Genomic DNA, 25,163 nt, shown 5'->3' on the forward strand with positions numbered 1-25,163 from the left:
TGACTCACTAACATATTCTCTCCTGTGTTGCTTTCACACTAGAATGGCAAGGATGAACAGTCACACACTGTGTGGCTGCAAAGCCTTACAGATTTAGTACCTAACCCTTGACAGAAAGTCTGTCCATCCTTGTCCTATAAGGAAGGTTTCTGGGGAAAGGAGACCTCCCCTATAAACCAACTACTCAAAGAAAACACATCAAGCTCTTTCACCCATAACAACTTCAGACTTCGTGCTTGAGCTAAGTGTCTCTAAGTTGGTATTGCCTGGTAGCAACAAATTTGATGGACTTTTCTTATTTTAAAAAATTTAAAGTGAAAAATCCAACTTTCGTTACAGCTTTCTATTTTCAAAATATCTATTTTTAACAGTTTTATTGACATGTAATTCACATATCATACAACCCAATGATTTAAACATTGAGAAGAATTGTGCAATCCTTAATTCAATATTGGTTATGTGATTTTTCTTATTTCAGTGAAAAAGTAATAGCGAGATAAGCGCTACATTTAGAATGCTGTCCTGCCAAGTGAAGAACGTGTGGGCATAGTAACAGCTATAGCGCTCTAACAGTTTGCAGGAGAGACTGTGGACAGTCTCAAGGTTCTTAGCATAAAACTGGTTCAGAAATTCTGGTTTGCATCATCCTGACACCTTTCCCAAGAGCCCAAGGGAGCAAGAGTACTATGGCTGAGGTAGCCTGGAGGACATGCTCAGACCAGGTTGTTCCCTCACTCCTGGGGCAACCCCTTGGTAATCGTAGCCTTTCCTGGAAGCTCACCTGGAGGAGAGCGTGGAGCCTGGTGAAGGCTGGTTGCTCTCTGAAGCCCGGTTCCCAGGGGAACTGTGGTCACTGTCACCATGGTTGCTCCAATGATTGGCCTCTTCTTCAAATTCCTGTCCAGACATGATCCTTTCGATTTCTTCCTCTGATATCTTTAACAAGGAATCAATACATGTTAGACTGGGTGCTCGATTTCTCTTCCTCAGGACTGAGAGTTTAATAACATTTCCCAAGGATTCCCAAGAGTCTCTAGAAAGAAACTCAGATTTCTTCACATCTACCCTCACATGGAGGGCCTCTCATTAATCTTAGGACAGACTGGTTGCTTGCCACCTAGAACCATGATCTACCACTGCCTTCATCTTGCCCATCTACTCTACTCTCAAACCATAGTCTTGTGCTCTTCAACATCTTTCTTTGTCCGTGTGTCTAGTCCTGAAACACTACTCCTCGATGACAAACTCCGTTCCCTTTAGAAGCCGATTAAAATGTCCCTTCTTTTGTGAGACCCTCTCCTCTATCACCGACCTGACAACTTTAGATCCTTCTATCTACTAATAATTCGATGTGCTTTGAGAAAGGCATGACAGAATAGTCAGTAAACAGTATGAATTCTGGAGCCAGACAATTTTTGTTCAAGTACAGGTTCTATTACATTTTAGCTATAAAAACCTGGGCAAGTCATTTAACTATTTGAACCTAAGTTCCTTTGATTGTATAACCAAAGGGAGTAATAGGATCTACCTCATAAGATAGTTGCAAGGATTAAATTAGTAAACACCTCGCAAATGCTTTCCCCGCCCAGCTCCTAGCACATAATTAGAGAAATGCAGACAATCATTATTTTATTTATTTTTACATTTAAATTCTAACCAGTGGTACCAGTCATCGGATTTTATTGATAATTAGTGTCTAAACAATAGATCTTTAAAAAAATTCTGTATGAAACCTAAAGAATAGCTTCTAAACTTGTGTTTAGATCCAACATCCTATGACACATATACTGGTTTGTAGCAGGAAAAAACACATTAAATACTTTACTTACAGAGAACTCTTCAGGAAACTAAAGCAGCTCAAGGAAAAAAATGATCAAAGCATTTCTTCTTATAGAGAAGGCAACTGAAGCCCAGCACACCTCAACATCCTTTACAAAAGGAGATAGCGTAATAAATTCTAGTCCAAGGGCTTTCATTTGGATGTTACTTTTTCTTTTAACTTTAAGTTCCTCAGCTGTCAGTGCTCCCAGTTTCTTATTTCTTAACCTTTTCCTTGATAGCAGCCACATCAATTTCAGTTTCTGTAGAAGCTTCCTTAGGTTTCTTGGGTAGAATAAAAGCGTTGTTTATTTTCTCTTATCTCTTACTGAGAGCTTCTGCTTGTTTAGTCTTTATAGCGTCCATCTTCTGTCATTTCTTCTGACTTGCCTTCAAAAAGTATTCACCACTAGCCAAGTCTTCGTCAATCTGACTTTCTGGTTGTGGTGGTGGGAATGGTGTATACTCAACAGTTTTTTTCTTTGGTTCCTTGCGCTTATTCACATTTTTATGTTTGAACTGTGACAAAAATCTTTCCCAACTCTGTGATCTTAATTCAGAATCTTTTGCCAACTCTCGCTTAATCATTAAAGTTTTAATGTTGTATATTGGATGAACATTCTTCAGAGTATCTAGGACTACTTTTTGAACCTCCTTTAAACCTCTGAATGGTCCAATGGCTGAAACTGTGTTTCTCTGAACCATAATGTAAAAGTTCCATTGCCTTCAATGTTGATCCTTTGGAGGTAATAAGCCGCTGTCTTCTTTTTACAAATCTTTATTTTGTACTAAAGAACCTATTTAAAAAAAAAAAAAAAGAACTTTTTCTTTTTAATTAAAAGATTATTTTATCAGGAGCTCTTAAAGCTCTTATAACAATCCATACCTCAATTCTATTAAGTGTATTTGTACATCTGTTGCCATCATTCTTTTTTTAAAAAATCATTTTATTGGGGGCTTGTACAACTCATCGTAATCCATACATCCATCCATGTGTCGAGCACACTTGTACATTTGTTGCCATCATCATTTTCAAAACATTTTCTTTCTTTTTGAGCCCTTGGTATCAGCTCATTTTCCCCTCCTTCCCTGCCCGCTAAAGAACCTGTTTTAATGGTGTCAGATGCAACATCATCCTGAAGAATTCTGACTGCCCGCTCAAACAAAACACTTCTTGCTAAAAGCTTTTTTAGGTCTCTGGCTCTAATGATGACATAAGGTTAAAAGTCTTCTTTGTTGTACTAACAGTCATGCTGCCATCAATCAGGTCCAAGGTTGCGTTTACAGGCTCCGTTTTCTGGCTTTGCCTTTTGGTGATGAAACTAGCTTTTCCCAGCTGCTGTAGCAATCCCGTTCAGCAAAGAAGCCATCTTACACAACTCGATCATCATTATTTTTATAGCATTTATTATGATCTATCTTAAATACATCCTCTGTAAATTCTAGGGTCAAGTATGAACCAAAAGAGTACATATTCATTAAATATATGCTGCGTGAACGAACAAATGTCACTTAATAAGCACCAACCAGATATTTTTCACTTGAATTTTCTTAGTAAAGAGAAACATTCCTGAGTTTATTAAAGAAAAGAAAATGCAGCTCAGAAGGAACTGACTTCCCCAAGATCATACTGTGTGGCCATTTCTGAGCAAGAATTCAAGGAAAATGCCAAAGTTTCCAAGTATTCAGACTCTGAATCTAGTGCTCTAGCTATTAAACCATATAAGGAGTAAACGAAAACATCTATCAACCTTCTAACCCAGAGTAGAAGTCTAACTTGCTAACACAGCACACAGAATGGGATTATTTGTTAAGAACGTCCAGATGAGTTTTTTTTCCTCTTGTTCCTATGGAAAGCACAGGAGGATACTTCCCTCAAAGTTTCTTTGACTCTAATGTACAAACATCTTAGCTCCAGTAGCTGGTGAGGGAACCCTCTGCTGCTCTGATAAAAATACAGAGCATTTAGAACTAGAGGCTAACCCTCATACAGGTGTTAGATGGGAAATAGGAGTGTGATTGGTCTATGAGTTCCATGATTGGTTGAGAATAGTCTGTTTCACACAATGATTCGGAAGCCCCACACTTCTAGGATGGACCAAACAGAGTGAGGTCTACAACTTACCTGGACTGGCCCAATGCTCTTGTTTCGGCCTCCAGGCATGCCATCTTCTCTGATTGCTGGAAGGAAACATAACACAGCCAGAAGCAGGTCAATAGGAGTTGAGTTACAAAAAGGAAATTAACAAAGCAGCTCATGACATCCATAGGCCTGGCAACAATTATGCTGAGCAAAGTTAGTCAATCACAAAAGGACAAACATTTAGGGACCGCTACTATTAGAATAAATACCAAGACAGAGGCAGGCATCTGCTCCAGGTCATGTAATCTTCTAACCCAGCTCCCAAGCAAGGTATGTCTGCCTAATGCTTATGATCCATATATCACCTCATTTGTACACCTGAAAAAACACTTCATGAGAGGCAACCTCACTTCTGCTGGGATCAGTTTCTCATTTTGGGGAAAGTGGGAGAAGACCAAACTGTTCTTGCCATACAGCACAGTACGATGGTTCTCCCAAATCAACAGACATTCCCACAAGGGTGCTCAGTGAATCTTAATGGACATACAAGTCCAGAGGTGGCATGGCAAGGACATGTTTGTCTCTGAGGTGATTTTATTTCTGCTGGTGGGTAAACGAGGGGGGGGGGGGCGCAACTTCTCATTGAGGAAAATGCGTAACATTACTTTTTTTCTTCTTTTCTTTTCTGGTTACAGGTTTATTCACCACAAAAGCATCCCCTCCGACTTTACTGGGGTGGCTGACCACGTCCACGACCAACATTACTTTTATACAGATCCCTCATAGGAGAATGCATGCAGCAATATTTCCCTATTCAGGCACTTTTGAGGCAGTTTCTATCCAGCCTGTGGTGACCTAGGCCAAGTGTTATAGACAACATTGTGCTTTCAGGGTATAAAATATCTGTCACCAGTGTTATAGACAACATTGTGCTTTCAGGGTATAAAATATCTGTCACCAGAAGGATCCAATTTGGAAAGTCTACTAAGCAAATGAGAGTTTACCATAAGCATCTCTGTAGCAGACAACTACTATCCTAAGGTATTGAATTTGGAAGTCATTGAATTTTAGTTCTAATCTCTTGCTTTGAGGGTGTTCAATAAATGACAACTTAAGACTATATTTGCTATTTTCCTATTTTTGTTTACAATGTCTTATTTTAGCAGGCATAGTTCTGCCTTGTGAATAGGAGTTAATGAAAGTTTTGCCCTACCAACCCTCATTGTTTTCATAAATAGCGTCCAATCACTTAACTTTTAAAACTGTACAGCTCAACAATCCATGCATTTTAGTCTGAAGACCTTGCCTATACTTGGATACTTTACTTTTCTCAACATTTTAAATTCTATACCATTTGGTAAATTAATGATACTATCAATAGAATCACTACATACTCCATGGGGATAATTTATAATATTTCCCAAAATGATAATGTCTTTAAAGTGAACCAGAGACATATATAAACCATAGTTACATGAACGGATTTTGGACTTGTGCTTAATTTTAGCCTAATCTAAGAAAAATTAGTTCTTATAACATGGCCCTCCTGCTTGATGCTTGCCCTCATGAAGAGATTGCTGACAATATGGGTGCTACGGTAAACTATGGTGAAGAAATTAGATGGTACCCAGCTATCAGAATGAACAGCGTCTGGGGTCTTAAAGATCTTATTTTCAAACAAATAAGTCCACATGGAAGAAGCACACCCGTTTGTGTGATCTAAAAATTGTAAATAGTATAATCCAAATATAAAGGAGGGAATGGTATCAGAACTTAAATTGTGAACACCTGGTTTGCAGACAGTTCTGAATGATAGTGGAAGCCCAAAAATCCATTTGCAGGGTCCATACATGAAATACGCCTCCAACGATCCCCTCTGATCACAGCTGAGTGATGTGAACAACACTGTTATCAGACAGAGCATTGTAAAGTCGATTATGACAGTTAACAAGAAAAATGAAGGAGAAATACATGTGGATGAAGCCCCTATCCCCTCTAATCATGGATTCCAATAATCCTGCTATCTTGGAGAATGTATTGGAAAGTGGACTGATGTAGATGCAGTTAGGTTAAAATTCAGCAACCTATAATTTGATCTACCTTATGATCAATTTAAATTAGTTCTAGATTTTAATATTTTTTGTTTTCTTTTCAATTGAGGATTTTATGTTTTGCTACTGTTAGGTTTTCTTTTTTTTAATTTAATCATTTTATTGGGGGCTTGTACAACTCATCACAATCTATAGATCCATCGTGTCAAGCACGTTTGTACATTTGTTGCCATCATCATTCTCAAAATATTTGCTTCCTACTTCAGCCCTTGGTATCAACTCATTTTCCGCCTCCCTCGCTGTTCTCCCTTCCCTCATGAACCCTTGATAATTTATAAATTATTATAATTTTGTCATATCTTAAACTTTCCAATGTCATTAAGTTTTCTTAGAAAAAGTTTTTCCGAATATGAAATCCAGGATACACAAATTTATAGACAGTAACTGGAACCATTAGGTTTCTTGGGAGCTATGTGGTAGTTATATAAGAGTTTGTCAATCTGACAGAATTAAGAATGAAGGGGTAGAGTCTAGCCTGTCAATCAGGTCATAGCCAATGAGGTCTTTGTGTGGGCATGGCCTTCTTCTGAGGATTCTGGGAACATCTGTATATCTCCTTGGAGGCGGGAGACATACACTCTCAGCTCACAGTCTGGGAGACATTGCAGCTTATAAGACACATGGACCTATATCTAGTACCTTGACTTTGAGGAGCCATGTGGACACAAGACTTCCCACCCAATGGCCTGTCATTTTTCTGCATTCAACGTCATTGCATGTATTTCATGAGTCTGCAGAGGCCTTTATAAATTGGAATCAGACATATGGGCTTATATCGGACTTATGGACTTGATCTGGAATATTTTCTTAATGTACAATCACTCTTTACATAATGCTTTCTTATACACATGAGTGTCTATGAATTTGTTTCTCCAGTCTACCCAGACTAACACAGGGTATGACAAGAGGAGGTTAGGGGGAAATAGGGAGCTAATAATGAGTTATAAAACTGAGTGTGGTGATGATTGTACAACTCTTCTTTATGTGATTGAACTAATAAATTGTAGGATATGTAAACTATAAGAGCGAGTTCCCCGCCAAAAATGGAATTTTTTTAGTGAGTGAGAGAGTGAGATAGTCAGTGAGTGAGTGAGATAGTCAGTGAGTGAGAGAGTGAGTGAGCGAGTGAGAGTGAGTCAGTGAGAGAGTGAGTTGGAATTTTTCAAAGCTAGAGTATTTCATTATTTTTAACAAAACAACCTTATCAAAAAACAAAAACCAACCTTATCACTTTCAAAGTACTCTCCATCAAACTTAATACATTTATTGTTAATTATGAGGTTTCATTCTTATAAACATTTTTCACACTCATCTGTTTGGATGGCTGACAGCATCTCCCTTGTTTTTTTCTTCACCTCTTCTTGTCAAATCACTTTCCTTTCATGTCCCTCTTCATTTTCAGAAAGAAAAAGAAGTCCTACGGAGTGAAGGCAGGTGAGTAAGGTGTGCAGGGCAAGAGAGGCATGCTGGTTTTTGCCAAAAATTGGTGCACTGAGATGGCTACATGAGCAGGTACACTGTCATGGTGACAAAACCAAGCCCTCATCTGCCATAAATCAGGCCTTTTTTCTTGTATACTGTTACACGATCTTTGCAGAACCTCTAAATAGCTTGATTAAGAGTCTGACCTGGTGGAATGAACGCCAGATGCACTATCCGCCTCACATTAAAAAAACAAATGAGCATCGTCTTGGTCTTTAATTTTTCCTTGGAGTTTTTTGGGGGGTGAGGTGACAATGGTTTTCCACTGGCTTGATTGATGTTTTCTTTCAAGGTCATAAGAATAGCACCATGTTTCATCATCAGTAATGACCTTGGGTGAAAAAAGTTTGGGTTGATTCCGAGCTGTTCTTTAAAAGCTCAGCATGTTTCCACTCCATGATCTTTTTTCCTGGTCAGTCAGAGCTTGAGACACAAATTTCGCAGTAGCCCTTCTCATTCCCAAATCTTCCATTAAAATTTGTTAAAGGCCTGAGCTCTAAGATAGTCCAGACAATTTACTCATCTCTTTACTGGTCTGTCATCAGACTTTGAGGACAAATGCACAAATTTTGTCAACATTTTCCTCTGTTTGGGAAGTGGATGACATGCAGAATGAGGTCTGTCACCATTTGCATTTCACTGTTTTTGAAATGAGAAACCACTCATCACACTCGAGTTCTTCCCATAGCACTGTCCTTGTAAGCTGTGTTCAACATTACAACACTGTGTGGCATTTTTCCTGAGCAGGAAACAAATTTTCACAGCCCCATACTGTTCTCTAAAATTGGCCATCACAAAAAACAAAGTCAAACGAAACTGCTTTCATGAAGGAAAAAAAAACAAAACTCATTGTGACCAAAGAGAACCTTTCTAGGTGATACCATTGGGTGCACCAACTAAGAGTGAGTTGTTTAATGCTTACCTAGTAGGAAAGTTACATACTATGAAAATCTGCCCAGCAGAGCTTTTCCAATTTGAGGGGGTGGGTTCCCTTCCTATGCCAAATAAAACTGTTAAAAATAAAAAGAGTAGTCTTAAAGTCTTGTCTTAAAACTAGTGGCCATCTGAGTGTTTGCTAAGTCCACACAGAAGAAATACACCAGTCTGTATTTTCCAAGGATTGTAAATAATAAAATCCAAGGGATAAACTATTAGAGCTTAAATTCTTAGCACCTAGTTTGTAGGTTATGGATGACAATTTGAAAACCCAAAATATACTTGTGTAGGGTCCGTATAAGGATTAAACCCTGAGAATATCCTCTAACCACTGACTAGGGATGTGAGTAACTTTGCTATCAGACAGATTACATTGGGAAGTGGGTTAATGCAGATGTGTTGTTGTTGTTGTTTAAGGTGCCATTGAGTTGACTCAGCTCATAGTGACCCACGCACAACAAACAAAAACACCTCATAGTCCTGTGCCATCCTCATAATTGTTCCTATGCCTGAGGCCATTGGTGCAGTCACTGTGTCAATCAAGCTCATTGAGGGTCTTCCTCTTTTACAGTGCCCCACCACTTTCCCAAACATGATGTCCTTCTCCAGGGACTGGACTCTCCTGACAATATGCCTAAAGATTGTAAGACGAAGTTTCCATCTTTGCCTCAAAGGAGCCTTACTTCTTCCAAATACAGATCCTTTTAGGAGTCCATGGTCCTTTCAATATTCTTCAGCACAATTCAAATGGATTGATTCTTCTACTGTGTTCCTTATTCAATGTCCAACTTTCACAAGCATGTGAGGCAATGGAGAATACCATGGTTAGGTCAGGACCATCTTAGTCCTCAAAGTAACATCCTTGGTTCTTCAATACTCTCAAGAGGTTTTGTGCAGAAGACTTACCTGTGCAACACATCTTTTGATCTCTTGACTGCTACTTCCTTGAGTATAGTGAGTGGATACAACTGTGTCGCATACTTTTCCTGATTTTAAACCATGCAGTATTACCTTGCTTTATTTCCGTAAATGATTTTTTTATCCATGTACAAAGTTCCCAATGAGCACAACGTAGTGTTATGGAATTCCCATTCTTCTGAAGGTTATCCAGTTTATTATAGTCCACACTGTTGAATGTCTTTGCATAGTCAATGAAACACAAGTAGATAATTTTTCTGGTACTTTAGCAATGATATCCCTTGTTCCACCTCCTCTTCTGAATCTGGTCTGAACTTCTGGAAGTTCCCACAACCATTGTTGAATGATCTGAAGGAAATTTTAGTTGCTTGAAATATCAAGGATATCATCCTATAGTTAGAGTATTCTGTTGGATCACCCCTCTTTAGAATGGGCACAACTTTTGTGCTAGAATGGGTACATTAGAGAAACAAATGCACAGGAACTCATATTATAAGACAGAGTTTTATATAAAGGGCAAGTGCACATCAAGAGAACATCACAACCCAGTGTTGGCCAAGCCCACAAGTCAAACATTAACCTATATGCCCAACACCAATCTGCAAAGTCCTCCGTCATTCCACAAAACACACCCAGTGACACTGACTGCAGGAGGAAAGCCAAATCAGTGACTGTGTAAGCATCTCAGCACTGGCAGGGGTCTCCACATGGCTGTTCCAGCACCCAGGGCTGCATCAGGGTAGGTTGATGCTGCTTCTCCACGGGGTTGTCTTGCAGGAAATGAGCCTTGCCAGCTGAAGCAGGGAACTGGCTAAAGCAGCTGCACCCTGGTCCAACCATCACAAAGCAAGAGACCCAAGAACTAGAAAGGCGAGGCAAACTGAGCCATTTATCTCTCCACCCTTCAATTAACCCCACGTGTTTATTGGCCAGGTTGGCACAAACCTCAAGTGCAGATGGTTTTTTCCAGTTAGTGGGCTAAGTAGCTGTCTTCCAAATTTCCTGGCATAGGTGAGTGAGTGCTTCTTAATCTTCCTTTAACATTTCAATAGCTATTTCATAAATTTTTGGCACCCTATTTTTGGCTAATGCACTCAGTGCAGTTTGAACTTCTTCCTCCAGCATCATTGGTTCTTGCTCGTATGCTAGCTACTGAAATGGACTGTTGACTAGAATACAGTGACTGTGTATTCTTTCCATGTTCTCTTGATGCTTCCTGCATCATTCAATACTTTGCCTATAAAATCTTTCAAAATTGTAACTCAAAGCTTGAGTTTTTCTTGAGTTCTTTAAGTTTCAGATATGCTGAGCATTCTTCCCCCTTTGTTTTTCTCATTCCAGGTCCTTGCACATTTTGCTGTAATATTTGGCTTTGTCTTTTCGAGCTGCCCTTTGAAAATGTCTATTTAGCTCCTTGATTCCATCCTCACCAATAATGAGTAGAAGACTGTAGTGATGAATGCACAACTATTTTAAATATACTTAAATTGCTGAATTGATATGTGAATGATATGTCAATAAAACTGTTAACATTAACACTTTAAAACACTGGATAACATTATAAATACTGTATACATTCAATGCATTTAAGAAAGAAGACAGTGCTATTAACTGATCCTACAGTTATCAATATTCCACACCAAGATAATATAACTGAAAGTTTTCAGAGTTGAGGGGGAGGGCAGAGATTACTTATATTTTTAAACAAAATTTTTCTTTATCTACACCCTGACTAAATTTGGGTCTAAGTTGTAGAACCAGGAGAATGGAATTTTTTCTTTTTTATTAATCAGAATTTTGATCTTATTGGTTCTTCTGTGAAGTTCAGTTCCCACTTAGGTGATTCAACCAAAGGAATAAGTTACTGAGAATTTTCCAACTATAAAACATATCCTTTAATTAATATCAGGACATTAACAACCACCACCACCACCCACTGTTAATGAAGCACATAATATAGGGTCAGAGAAGGAGCCACTTTCTTACAATTCCAAAGGGGTTCTGGGATCAAGAAAAGCAACTTTTGAACTGAATCTTAAGAGGGTAAGAGTAGAAATTAGGCAAGCAGGAATAGACTTTCATGTTGGGTAAACACTGTAAAGAAAAGTTTCAGGAAAGCGAAAGGAAACAGAGGAAAGGAGTAGGAGGTAAAGTGCATACAGAGGAGCCTAAATACAGATATGTACATATGTAAATATACTTATGATTATGGGGAAATAGACCTATGTGCATATATTTATACGTTCAGTAGTAGGGTAGTAGATGGACATTGGGCCTCCTCATGCACACTCCCCCAATACAATAGCACCTCGCCCTGCTAAACGGTCATTGCATGATACCCACCTTCCTGACATGATCACTGAAGATAAACGTGTGTGTAAGCAAATGTGGTGAAGAAAGCTGATGGTGCCCGGCTATCAAAAAGATATAGCGTCTGGGGTCTTAAAGGCTTGAAGGCAAACAAGCGGCCATCTAGCTCAGAAGCAACAAAGTCCACAGAGAAGAAGCACACGGCCTAAGTGAATATATGGTGTTGAATGGACCATGTAGCAGACACCAAGGAACAAAAACAATCATTGAGTGATCACCTTCCTCACATAATTGCTGAAGATGAAGGTGTGTATAACCAAGTGTGGTGAAGAAGGTTGATGGTGCCCGGCTACTGAGAGATATAGCGTCTGGGGACTTAAAGGCTTGAATGCAAACAAGCGGCCATCTAGCCCAGAAGCAACAAAGCCCACACGAAAGCAGCACACCAACATGGGTGATAATGAAGGGCAGAGGAGGCCAGGTCTCAAACAACAAAGGCGGGGGTGGTTGGAATCACATCACCGTGAATGAGGGGGAGTGCGTGATGGGGACCCAATGCCCATCTGTAGACAGCTAGACATCCCTTCCAGAGAGGTAGTGGGGAGATGAGTCACTCAGGGCTCAGTGTAGCAACAATGAAACTCAAAACCTTACTCTAGTTCCTGAACGCCTCCTCCCTCCCAATTATCATGACCCCAATTCTACCTTGTGGACCTAGTTATACCACAGGATGTACAGCGGTGCAGTGGGGATCTGGAGACACAGGGAATCTAGGGCAGATGAACCCCTCAACACCAGCTGTAGGAGTGGCGACACCAGGAGGGAAGGGGGTGTAGAAAGGGAGAACCGATCTTGGGGATCTATATGTGATCTCCTCTCTGGGAGATGGGCAATGGGAGGGTGGGTGAGGGGAGACGCCGGGCAGTGTAAGATAAGACATAATAATTATTTATGAACTATTAAAGGGACCAGGGGGAAGGGGGAGCGGGGAGGGAGGGGGAGGGGAAAAAAAAGGGAAACCGAGCTGATTCCAGGAACCCAAGTGGAAGGTGAATTTTGAGAATGACGAGTGCAACAAATGTATAAGGGTGCTTTGCTCAATTGATGTATGTATGGATTGTGATAAGAGTTGTATGAGCCCCAATAAAAAGATTTATTAATTTAAAAAAAGAAAAGTTTCAAGTTGGAAAACAAGCAAGAACTGTTCTGGGAACTTTCCAAGTGGTTTGATCTCATTTAAATATTAGAGTAGACAATATATAGTTGTTGTTGTTTGGTGCAGTCAAGTTGGTTCTGATTTATACTCACCCTATGTAAAACAGATTGCAACTGCTAGGTCTTAACCTCCTCACAATCATTTTTTGGGGACCATTGTTGCAACCACTGGGTCAATCCAACTTGTTATGGGTCTTCCTCTTTGTGAATGCCCTTCTACTTGGCAAGCATGAGGAATACACACACACACACACACACACGCAGAGTAACAAGTGAAGAGGTTGGAGAGACTAGCTGCGGCCATCCAATAGGTAGCTTTGAATGCCAGACTAAGCATTAAAAGAATAAGTTAACTGAGGAGTCAGAGGATAAGAAGGAATGCAGGGGAGAGATGTGGTCAGGTTGGCAATTTTTTAAAAAACCTTTGTGATGGCCACTGAAGAGGATAGCCTGGAAGGGGTAATGTTAACAATAAAAGAGGATGAACAACTGGCATTATATAAGTGCAAACTTTGAAGAACTACATCTGTTTATTTATTTTTAAAATTAACGTGAGAACTCCAGACAGTCCTTTGGGGCAGGGTGGGTTAATTCAAAAGGTGAGAACTCCAAGAAACATGCAATTAGGTTGCTGAGATAACTGAAAGGTGGACAAGAAGTAAATTTTCCTTAAAGTAGGTATCATTTTTGGTATCAAGCAGATACTATATATCAGAACTAGAAAAACTGAATCCAAATCCTGCCTGGCTTCCATAACAAACAGGTTTCTTTCTCTCTCTGAATTTCAGTTTACTGAAGAGTAAAGAGGGAATAAGAACACCAATCTTATGGAGTGTTGTGAGGATTACATGAGATCATATAGCTAAAGCACAAAGCACAGGGCTGACATATTAAATAGGAACTCAGTAATGTACATTTCCCTTTCCTCAGCCTACTTCCTTTGAACACAGTAGCTACGAAACCAAGGCACCAGCTTCAATATGCTAAAGCTTCAATATATTTACAGTCTGGCTTTACAAAGCTCCTTTAATTTGGAGGAGTTAATTTGAAATGAGAAGCATGCACAGCTAATGTCGAGTTCCTTGTTGGTTATTGTCTTGGAACTCTCATTCAACCTAATTCCAAGTTCTAAAACTCCCTGAAGCCCCTTTTCTGCTGTTCCAGAGTGACTGCTAATCTTCCAACATGGCCATTCTATTTCTGTCATTTCTCATGCCGTAGTCTCAGATCAGAGATGTCACTGGCAGATGTTGCAAGGGACCCTCAAGTCAGTTCTGATCCACAGCTGATCTTATGCAACCCTGCCGGCCTTGTGCCATCTCACAATTGTTCCTATACTTGAGCCCATTGTTGCAGTCACTGTGTCAATCCATCTCCTTGAGGGCTTTCCTCTTTTTCACTGCTTCTCTATTTTACCTAACATGATGTCCTTCTCCAGAGACGGATCTCACTTGATAACATAAGCAAAGTATGTAAGATGAAGCTTTGCCATTCTTGCCTCTAAGTCGCATCTGACTATACTTTTTTTAAAGACATATCAGTTTGTCCTTTTAGCAGCCCATGGTCCTTTTAATATCCTTTGCCAGCACCAGTTCAAATGCATCAATTTTTCTTTGGTCAATATCCAACTTTCATTCATACGCATATGAGGCAAATGAAAATATCACAGCTTGGGTCAGGCACACCTTAGTCCTTAAAGTAACATCCTTGTTTTTCAATACTCTCAAGAGGTCTTGTGCAGCAGATTTACTTAATGCAACTGGTGTTTTATGTCTTGACTGTGCTTCCATGAGCATGACTGTGGATACAAACAAGAAAAAATTCTGGACAACTTCAACCTTTTCTCCATTTACATGATGTTACCTATTGGCTCACTTGTGAGGATTTTAGTCTTCCTTACAGTGAGCTGTAATCCACACTGAAGGCTGCAATCTTTGATCTTCAGCAGCAGCAAGTGTGTTTCAAGTCCTCCTTGCTTTCAGCAAGTAAGGTTTTGTCATCTGCATATCGCAGCTCATTAATACAACACGGAATATGTTTCAGCTGATATCTCACTTTTACTGTCTGGGATTGAGGTGGAAACACACATGCTTTTTTTGTTGTTGTTGTTCAAAGGGCCATAAATCTTCTTCTTTTTTTAAGATTGCCAATCTTTATTCTGAAATTTAAAAGCTCATGTTTTTCCTTCAATTTCCACCTAGAGTAAGTTTTCTCACTCAGATGTCATGGACATGTATGATGGGTTAGGTATGATCCTGGGCAATACAAACCTATGAGGAAAGCCTCATAGTTAGTATTGGCCTCACTGAACAGATGAATCTAAGGTTCAGAGAAATGAAGTCTTCTGATTAAGGTGACAGAAATGAGGCAACAGTCAGGGATGGAAACTAGACTATCAGACTCTAAGACTGGCCCCTCTTTCCCTTACTGCTATTTCCCAAGGAATGCCTGCATCGCATTGGTGAAAAGTAAGATGAAAGAGAGAAAAATAAGGTAATCTCAGGTAGATATATTTTAGTTATACATTAATACTAATATACACATAAAAAGTTGTGGTTTTCTATTCACCGAGGTAGTGAGAAAATCCCTGTCGAAAACTAACTTTGATTAAAAAAGAAATAATAAAAAAAAAAAGAAATCATTTAAAGAAGAGTATAGAATAAACAATTCATACTGGGTTAGTCAAAGATAACAAAATGTATCAAGAAGGCACAAAATGTCCTGAAGTGTGGAAAATAATACATTGTGTCACAGGGCTTCTGTTGAAATAAAAATTTAGATTTTAAAGTTTATAATATACTCACATGTTATCTTATCTGATACTTTCACCAAAAAAAATTAGGGGTGGTGGTGTATAAGAAAGCGCTTTATATACAAAAGCAGTTGAATACTGAGAAAACATCCCAGCCTAGTCCAGATCAACTCCATGGGTCCCATATTAGCCCTCATGTCCAATACTAATCTGTAAAACACATGCAATGACGCTGAATGCAGGAAGATCACAGGCCAGTGGGTAGGAAGTCTTGTGGATCCAGTGACAGTGTAAGAATCTCAGTACTGGCAGGGGTCTCCATGTGGCTCCTCCAGCTCCAGAGCTCTAGCATAGCTTCATCTATCTTGTCAATGGAGATGTCTCTCAGAGAGTGAGCATGTATCTCACACCTCCAGTGAGCTATTTATCTCCTTAGCGTGTCCAAATGAGGTCATCAAGCTGTGACCTGATTGATAGGCTGAACTCCACCCCTTCACTCTTAATTCTCCAATTGACAATAGATTATGTAACTACCACAGACAGTTTGCTTAATCTCCCTAAGTTTCAGTTTCCTCACATGTAAAAATCAGATTGTAATAGTTCTGAATAACATAGGATGATTTGGGGATTAAATGAGATAATTCATGTCAAAGCATTTAACACAGTATGTGCAATATATTAAGCACTTAATAAGGAACTCAACTAGCAAAGCATGGAAACTAACCTTCTAAACACAACGCAAACATTCCTCAATATCATATGAAACGGGAACACATACACAATTCGCAAAGTAGGATAAAGTCACAGCTAATAAAAACCAATATTTTATGAGTATGTATAATTTAAGATTATCCCCAAGTTAAATCTCTATCACTCAATAAATGTTCATTCAGAAGATGCTGTCCTTTTAGATTCTAAAGGATACAGGCATATGTTGTTGTGTTGTTAGGTGTCTTAGCATCAACTCTGACCCATAGTGACCCTATGCACAATGCAAGGAATGCCTGCACAGTCCAGGGCCATCCTCACAATTGTTCCTATGCCTGAGCCCATTGATGCAGCCACTGTGTCAATCCACCTCACCAAGGGCCTTCCTCTTCTTCATGGTCCCTCCAGTTTACCAAATATCATGTCCTTCTCCAGGGACTGGTCTCTCCTGACAATATGCCCAAATTATGTGAGGCAAAGTCTTGCCATCCATCTTTCCCTCTAAGGAGCACTTTGGCCTTACTTCTTCCAATATAAATCTATTTGTCCTTTCAACAGTCCATGGTGCTTTTAATATTCTTTTCAAGCACAACAATTCAAATGCAACTATTCTTTTTTTTATCTTATTTAATATCTACCTTTTACATACATATGATACAACAGAGAATACCTGGATTTGGGTCAGGTGCACCTTAATTATCAAAGTAACAGCCTTACTTGTCAATACTGTAGAGGTCTTGTGCAGATTTGCCTAATGCAATATGTCTTTTGATCTCATGACTGCTGCTTCCATGAGCATTGATTGTGGATCCAAGAAAGACAAAATCCTTGATGATTTCAATTTTTTTCTCCATTGGTTATGATGGTACCTATTGGTCCATGTGTAAGAATTTTTGTTTTGTTTACACTGAGTTATAATCCACACTGCAGGCTACAATCCTTGATTTTCATCAGCAAATGCTTCATGTCCTTTCCACTTTCAGCAAGCAAGGTTGTGTCATCTACTTATCAAAGGTTGTTAATGAGTGGGAATCCAGCTTCTCTGATGAATTGCTCAGCATATAGATTGAACATATATGGTCAAAGGATACAACCATGACACAAACCTTTCCTGATTTTAGACCAGGCAGTATTCCCTTGTTTGTTCACACAGCTGCCTCTTGATCCATGTACAAGTACCCAATGAGCACAATAAAGTGTTTCAAAATTTCCATTCTTCTCAAAGTTATCTATAGTTTACTATGGTCCACACAGTCAAATGCCATCGCACAGTCAATGAAACACTCGTAACCATCTTTCTGGTATTCTCTGTTTTCAGCCAAGATCCATCTGACATCAGCAATAACATCCCTTGTTGCACATCCTCTTTTGAATCTGGCCTGAACTCTGGAAGTTCCCTGTCAATGTGGTGCTATAACCATTGTTGATGATCTCAAGTAAAATTTTACTTGTGTGCGATAGCAATGATATTGTTCTGGTATTTGAGCATTGTATTAGTTCACAGACTAAATATTTGAACTTATTTCACCTTTGTTCTGTAGAGAAGTTGGTGATTTTGAACTGGTTGGCCTTGTGGTTTGAAATGCAATGTGTAGCCACTATACCACACTGAGATTTGTGTTGTTGGAGGTAGATGGCTTAGATAGCAGTGTGAAAAATGGGTTGACAGATGAGGCTCGTTCTGGACATATGTCAATTTCTCGAATGGATGAAAATGTCCACTCGTAGTGCATCTGAAGTTTGTACCACCACATCAGACTTTATATTTTGAGGTCCTGTCTGTGGCAGTCTTACTGGGGTTGCTGTGGAGATGCACAGGTGTGGTCTCTGTGCCATTTTCTCCCCTGATCTGGACAGTCAGGATCTCAGCAGCCCAGGGCCATGTAGACAGCCGGGAATATATTTCCAATCACAGTTTATATACATTTAGGAGACGTGCAAGCCCCCACCCCCCCCCCGATTACAAGTAACCACATACGTAACAGGACGGACGGGGCATACATGTGACACGACGATACTTTCAATGTAAATGCAATAGAGAGATGAGGAAACTAAAGCTTAAAGATGTAAAGAGAGTTGCTTAAGTTCACTCAGGAAGAACAACAGAACTGGGATTTCAGTTACAGTTTGCTGATTCTTAAGAAGCTTCCAAAGTTTTGTAGGTCAACTCCTTTCTTCCTCATACCCTCCAAAGGTTGAGAGATTCATTTGTAACATCAATTAGATTTGTCGGTCTATATTTCACCTTTCCCCCATTCTAGTGAATTTCTTAAGATGTACAAAGAATAGAAATCATTTTGGGGTGTACAGTTCTATAAATTCTGACAAATGCATAGAAATGTGTACACCACCCCAGTTCCATACAGACCAGTACCATCACCCCCAAATTCCAGGGCAACAGCGATTTTTATCCTGCTTTCTCAGCACTAACCAGAAGATGGCAGGGTTTCTCCCTGAGAGAGGCTGCCTTCACCAAGAAACTGAGCACTCCATGTGCTATCTTTTCTTAACTAGGTGGTTATTAGAGAACTTATGTTAAATTTCTTTTAGTAGGTGAATTTGGCTGGAAGCATCTGAATCTCTCCTTTCATGGGAATAAGCAGAGTGATTTATTCAAAAGAAGAGTTATGAAGGCCAATTATAAATCAATTTTTGATATATACAAATGAAGGAGACAAAGGGAGAAGAGATCATTGGAGGCTAAAATCCCATCAGATGGGCAGATGATAACTGCCTCTCTCTTCCAGACAAAGTTAGGCATTGGAGACTTGGAAGGGTTTCTGTAAAAGGTAAGTGATAGTGGGGAGGAGGGAGAGCAAAGAACTTGAGCAAAGGAAAGGCATGCTTAAAGCACAGGACGTAGGGTCTAGACAGAAGAGGTTAGACAGAAAAACAGTCAACAGACTACGTAACACTTTAAATAACCTAATATGGTATCTGTCACCCAGTAAACAGACGACATCCCCATATGCAAACAACTATTGTCATATGATAGACATGTGCAACAGTACGCTGCCCATGTAGTTAGGTGCAAGCTGATTAATCAATAACAAATTACAATTTAATAATGATTAACTGTCAGCATAACTACCACTTAGCTAGCTACTGGTAAGTCATTTTACCTGCCTAAACCTCATCTATAACCTAGAGGTTAATAATGGGGTTGTTGAACCTATTCGATCTGATAATGCAAGAATTCCCGGTAAATGTAAGTGTTCACAAATTAAACACCACCCAAACTTACTGAAGTGTACTTCCACATCTATCTGACTTTTCTTCATAATGAATAGGTTTTTAAAACATCCTCTGTATCTACCCATACACACAATATAATCAGTCGAGTACATTTTAATACCTGTATTTATTAAGGCTAAAAAATCACTCTGAATAGTTCACTAAACTTAACTTCCACGCTCACCCTTGTACACTACGACTAAAAACCCATAATACCTTGGTGAATATTTAATATACATCATATTTAATGCTCTAAAATTTTTCAAAGTTGGTATTTTTAGCTTTCTTTGCTATGTAAACCTTTTGCCTTTTAGCAGGTACTTTCATGGAAAGAGATACACAATTTTTTGAGCCCTTTACACACACACACGCACACACACAAAATTTTTCAAAGTTGAGTATTATACTCATCTTAAAAGTAAGGTGTTGTTAGTCTGGGTACATTAGAGAAACAAACTCACAGAAACTCATATGTATAAGACAGAGTTTAAAAAAAAAGAAAAAGACAGTTTTATATAAAGGGCAAGTGTACATCAAGAGAACATCACAACCCAGTGCTGCAAAGCCCACAAATCCAACATTAACCCATATATCTGACACCAATCTGTAAAGTCCTCCTCCATCCCACAAAACACACCCAGTGACACTGACTGCAGGAGGAAAGCCAAATCAGTGAATGTGTAAGCATCTCAGCGCTGGCAGGGGTCTCCACACAGCTGTTCCAGCACCCAGGGCTGCATCAGGGTAGTCCCATGCTGCTTTTCCTCGGGGATGTCTTGCAGGAAGTGAGTCTTGCCAGCTGAAGCAGGGAACTGGCTAAAGCAGCTGCATCCTGGTCCAACCATCACAAAGCAAGAGACCCGAGAACTAGAAAGGTGAGGCTCACTGAGCCATTTACCTCTCCACCCTTCAATTAACCCTACATGTGTTTATCAGCCAGGTTGGCACAATAAACTAACTCAGGTGTCAAGAGCCAAAGCAAACTGTCCAAGGGCACAGAGCTACTGGATCTTTTCTCCGGAACCTCTATTCTTTCTATTGAACTATGCTATCTTAATGCCCTTGGGAGTACCACTGTCATTGGGCCTCCTCCCTTTTATAGCTAACCTCTTTCTAGAGGTGATTTCTGCTCACAGACAAAACTTTAACCATGGCTTCTATGGTAAACCTGTACTTGCTGGAAGATTCTTTTTGCTTTAGTTCTAATCGCACACATCCACCTTCTTTTGTTGGGCACCGTTGGGTTCCCCGGAAAACTTAAAAAATCAGAATTGTCAAGGTCAACATTTTGCTCCACTCTACTTTTTAGCCAAACATTTATTTTCATTATGAGGGCCATTGAGGTCAAAATATTCAGCTTTGCTTTGTGTTGCTGCTCCTCACCCAGAGACCAACCCAATCGTACAGCTTCCTCCAGAGTATCACTTGACTTAAGAAAATCTTTCCCTGTCCCTTCTTCAGTGCCTATATAACTTCTTTCTGGGTTCTGCTAAAAAAATTTCTCCTTCCTAAACCCCAATCTATGATTCAAAGCTGCCCTATATATTATTAATCCTCTTAAAATATTTGTTTATTCATGTCCTCCCCGCCTAATGGCTCTCAGAAAGTTTCCTAGGAAGAAGTCCCAAAGGCCTCACTAATCTAGACATTGACTTTTGGGTACCTAGCCTCTGAATTTTCCACGATTGACGTAAACAAAGTGACATTACATTCAGGGGACTTCCTGCCTATCCATTCAGAACCTGATTATGAAGGAGGATATTTTTTACTTGGGGGCCTGTACATTTATTTTCAATGACTTCAAGTCTGGGAAGTCCCTATGAATAGGGAAGGTGTAGATTCATTTTTAGGTGAGCAGTACCCAGTACAAGGTCTGAAACATACATGGGAACTAAATAATTTCATGCCTTAATAGACATTAAAGGTCCAGTGACAGGTAAAGGGTGGACAAGTGAAGACCAGAAAAACCACTCACCCTTCCGGTTCATTCCCATCTGGAGGCATTTGAGCAGACGGCAGTACTGGCACCTGTTCCTCTGCTTCCGAGACATGACACAGTTCTTGTCACGACTGCATCGATATACCCGCTTGTTGCAAATGCTTCGCTTAAAAAACCCTTTGCAGCCCTCACAGGAGATGATCCCATAGTGCAAGCCTGTGGCACGGTCCCCACATATGAGGCATGTTCGTTGTTCAGCCCGATCATCTGGAACAGAAACTGAACATGTTCAAGTTAGAACAGAGTGGAAATAATGATGTTAAGCCTACAGTTCTAGAACAAGCAATACTGTCCTGAGTGGATCAAGAACATCAACTCTTCCAGGCTCATTGGCAAACTGCGAGCACCTCTGGAGCTTTCTTCCCAGAGATAGACTCCAACATCCACCTGCCCAACAAGGGGCCCCCATCAGGATAACCTCCAAATACCACAAACACAGTCTATTAAAAGAAGAAGAAAGAAAGAAAACAACACACCCTGGAGAGGATGTAGAGAGATTAGAGCTTTCATGCATTGTTGGTAGGGAAAAAAAATACAGTTTACACTCTGGTAGAACATTTACTCTGTGTTCAGACTGTGTTAGGTATCATGTATTCTGACAAAATTCAGTGATAGCTCCTATAATAAAAGATCGCAAAAAAATTGCACGGATAAACCACACACAAAGTAGTCAGAGATGGAATTTAATATCACATTATAACCCTCCATTTCTTCTTTATCCTTTAAACTCTATTTACTCATAACTAAAACATGACCAAAAACAAAACAAAAACTCTGGTGAACACTGTGATGGCAGCTGCTGTTGCTAAGTGCCAGAGTCAGCTCAGACCCATAGTTTCTTTGCACAACAAACCAAAACACTGCAGAGCCCTGAAGCCATCCTCACAATTATTCCAATGCCTGAGCCCATTGATGCAGGTCCTGTGTCAATCCAGCTCATTGAGGGTCTTCCTCTTTTTCACTGCCCCTCCACTTTACCAAACATGATGTCCTTCTCCAGGGACTGGTGTCTCCTAACAACATGGCTAAAGAAAGATGTACCTTTACAGAAGGGTCACGGGGAGGAGACGAGCCAGTCAGGGTGCAGTATAGCAACAATGATATATACAACCTTTCCTCTAGTTCCTAAATGCTTCCTTTCTGCGCCACCCCACCCCCCTGACACACACACTATCATGATCCCAATTCTACCTTACGAATCTGGCTAGACCAGAGTATGTACACTGGTACAGATAGGAACTGGAAACACAGAGAATCCAGGACGGATGATACCTTCAGGACCAGTGGTGAGAGTGGCGAAACCAGGAGGGTAGAGGGGAGGGTGAGGTAGAAAACCGGTTACAGGGATCTACATATAACCTCCTCCCTGGGGAATGGAGAACAGAAAAGTAGGTGAAGGGAGACATCGAACAGTTTAAGATATGACAAAATACTAATATATAAATTATCAATGGTACATGAGGGAAAGAGGAGCTGGGAGGGAAGGAAAAATGAGGAGCTGATACCAAGGGCTCAATTAGAAAGCAAATGTTTTGAGAATGATGAGGGCAACAAATGTACAAATGTGCTTGACATACAATGGATGGATGTATGGATTATAGTAAGAGTTGTATGAGCTTCCAATAAAATGATAAACAAACAAAAAACCCTCAATCATAAAAAAATAAAATAAAAATGACAGCAAATTAAAAATTTGTCAAAAGAAAAAAGAATGTAAGACAAAGTTGCCATCTTTGCCTCAAAGGAGCACTACAGCCTTACTTCTTCCAATAAAGATCCTTTTAGAAGTCCATGGTCCTTTCAATACTTTTCTTCAGCACAATTTAAATGCATCAATTCTTTTACAGTGTTCCTTATTCAATGTCCAACTTTCACATGCATGTGATGCAACGGAGAATATCATGGTTAGGTCAAGACCATCTTAATCCTCAAAGTAACATCCTTGGTTCTTCAATACTCTTAAGAGGTCTTGTGCAGCACATTTACCTATGCAGCACATCTTTTGATCTCGTGACTTCTGCTTCCATGCACTGATTGTGGAGATCAGCAAGACAGAATTCTTGACAGCTTCAACCTTTTCTCTTTTATCATGTTACCTAATGGTCTAGTTGTGAGGATTTTGGTCTTACTTACACTGAACTATAATCCGTACAGAAGGCTACAATCCTTGATCTTCATCAGCAAGTGCTTCAATTCTTCTCACTTTCAGCAAAGTGTGTCATCTGTATATCAAATCCTATGGAACACAGTTCTACTCATACATGAGGCCACCATGAGTCAAAATCAACTTTAAAACATTTTTTTGGGTCAATTGTATGCCAATTTGAGAAGTCTTTTGATTTCCATTTATAAAAATGAATACTAGCTCATCCAAACATAGCAGGCCCCAATCCCTGAGAGCTATAAAGATTATCTTATAAAGAAGAATCTTTGTAGATATGATTAAATTCAGGGTCTTGAGATAAGATTATCCTGTATTATCCAAATGAGCCTTACATGCAATCACAAGTGTCCTGAAAAGAGGAAAGAAGAGGACGATTTGATACAGAGAAGAAAAACACATGTACATAGAAGAGAGGGTCCACATGCAAATATATTAGCTCATAACAAAGATATTGGCCTGTGTGTACATATGGCAATACATTGAGGTAGTGGATGGACTTTGGGTCTCTGCTCAAGCCCTCCCTCAACACAAGAACATTTTGTTCTAATAACCTGGCATTCAGTGATGCTCACCCTCCTGGCACAATTGCTGAAGACAAAATGGGTGCACAAGCAAATATGGTGAAGAAAGCTGGTAGTTCCCGGCCACCAAAGGGTATATTATCTGGGGGCTTAAAGTCTTGAAGTTAAACAAGTGACCATCTAGCAGAGAAGCAACAGCCCACATGAAAGAAGCACATCAGCCTGTGTGATCATTGGGTATTGTCAAGATCAAGTAACAGGCATCAGAGAACCCAAAACAAACAACAAAATATTGTTGAGAATGAAGGGGGGTTGGAGCACAGACCTAAAACTCATCTGAAGACAATAGGACATCCCCTCTCAGAAGCGTCACAAGGAAGGGATGAGTCAACCAGGGCACAGTATAGCACCAATGAAACACACAATATTCCTCTGGTTCTTTGCAGTTTCTTCAGCCCCCACCATCATAACCCCAATCCTGCCTTTCATTTCTGGCTAGACTGGAGCATGTGCACAGGTACAAATAAGAGCACACTACACATGGAATCCATGTCAGATAAACCCCAGCAACAGAAATGGGAGTAGCGATACCAGGAGGGTAGGGAGAAGGTGGGAGGAGAAGGGGAAGTAGGGGGAACTGATCATGAGAATTGATGCATAATCCCCTCACTCCAAGGGGGATGAACAACAGAAATTATGGAGAAGAGAGACAAGAAAAAATAATAATTTATCCTAAAAATTTATAATTTATCAAGGGGTCCTGAGGGTGGGAGGGAAGTAAAAAAGAAGACCTGATGCCAAGGGCTTAAATAGAAAGTAAATATTTATAAAATGATGATGGCAACATATGTACAAATATGCTTGATACAACTGATGTATGGATTGGTATAAGGGCTTTAAAAGCCCTCAATA

General features: G+C 39.8%; 1 protein-coding gene and 1 pseudogene across 2 annotated transcripts in view; both read right to left on the reverse strand.

Moving 5' to 3' along the window:
* Window positions 1–25,163, reverse strand: part of NR6A1 (nuclear receptor subfamily 6 group A member 1) — a 230,614-nt gene that overhangs the window by 17,404 nt on the left and 188,047 nt on the right. For both annotated transcript variants that reach the window (XM_075560484.1, XM_075560483.1), the window contains exons 3-5: window positions 21,543–21,785; window positions 3,944–3,999; window positions 782–936 (exon numbers count right to left, since the gene is read on the reverse strand). In XM_075560484.1, the coding sequence (XP_075416599.1) occupies window positions 782–936; window positions 3,944–3,999; window positions 21,543–21,785 (454 nt within the window). The remainder of the gene's footprint in view (window positions 1–781; window positions 937–3,943; window positions 4,000–21,542; window positions 21,786–25,163) is intronic.
* On the reverse strand, window positions 1,921–3,460 carry LOC142460189 (KRR1 small subunit processome component homolog; annotated as a pseudogene).

The sequence above is a fragment of the Tenrec ecaudatus genome, chromosome 10, assembly GCF_050624435.1.
Source record: "Tenrec ecaudatus isolate mTenEca1 chromosome 10, mTenEca1.hap1, whole genome shotgun sequence".
NCBI classification, from domain to species: Eukaryota; Metazoa; Chordata; class Mammalia; order Afrosoricida; family Tenrecidae; genus Tenrec; species Tenrec ecaudatus.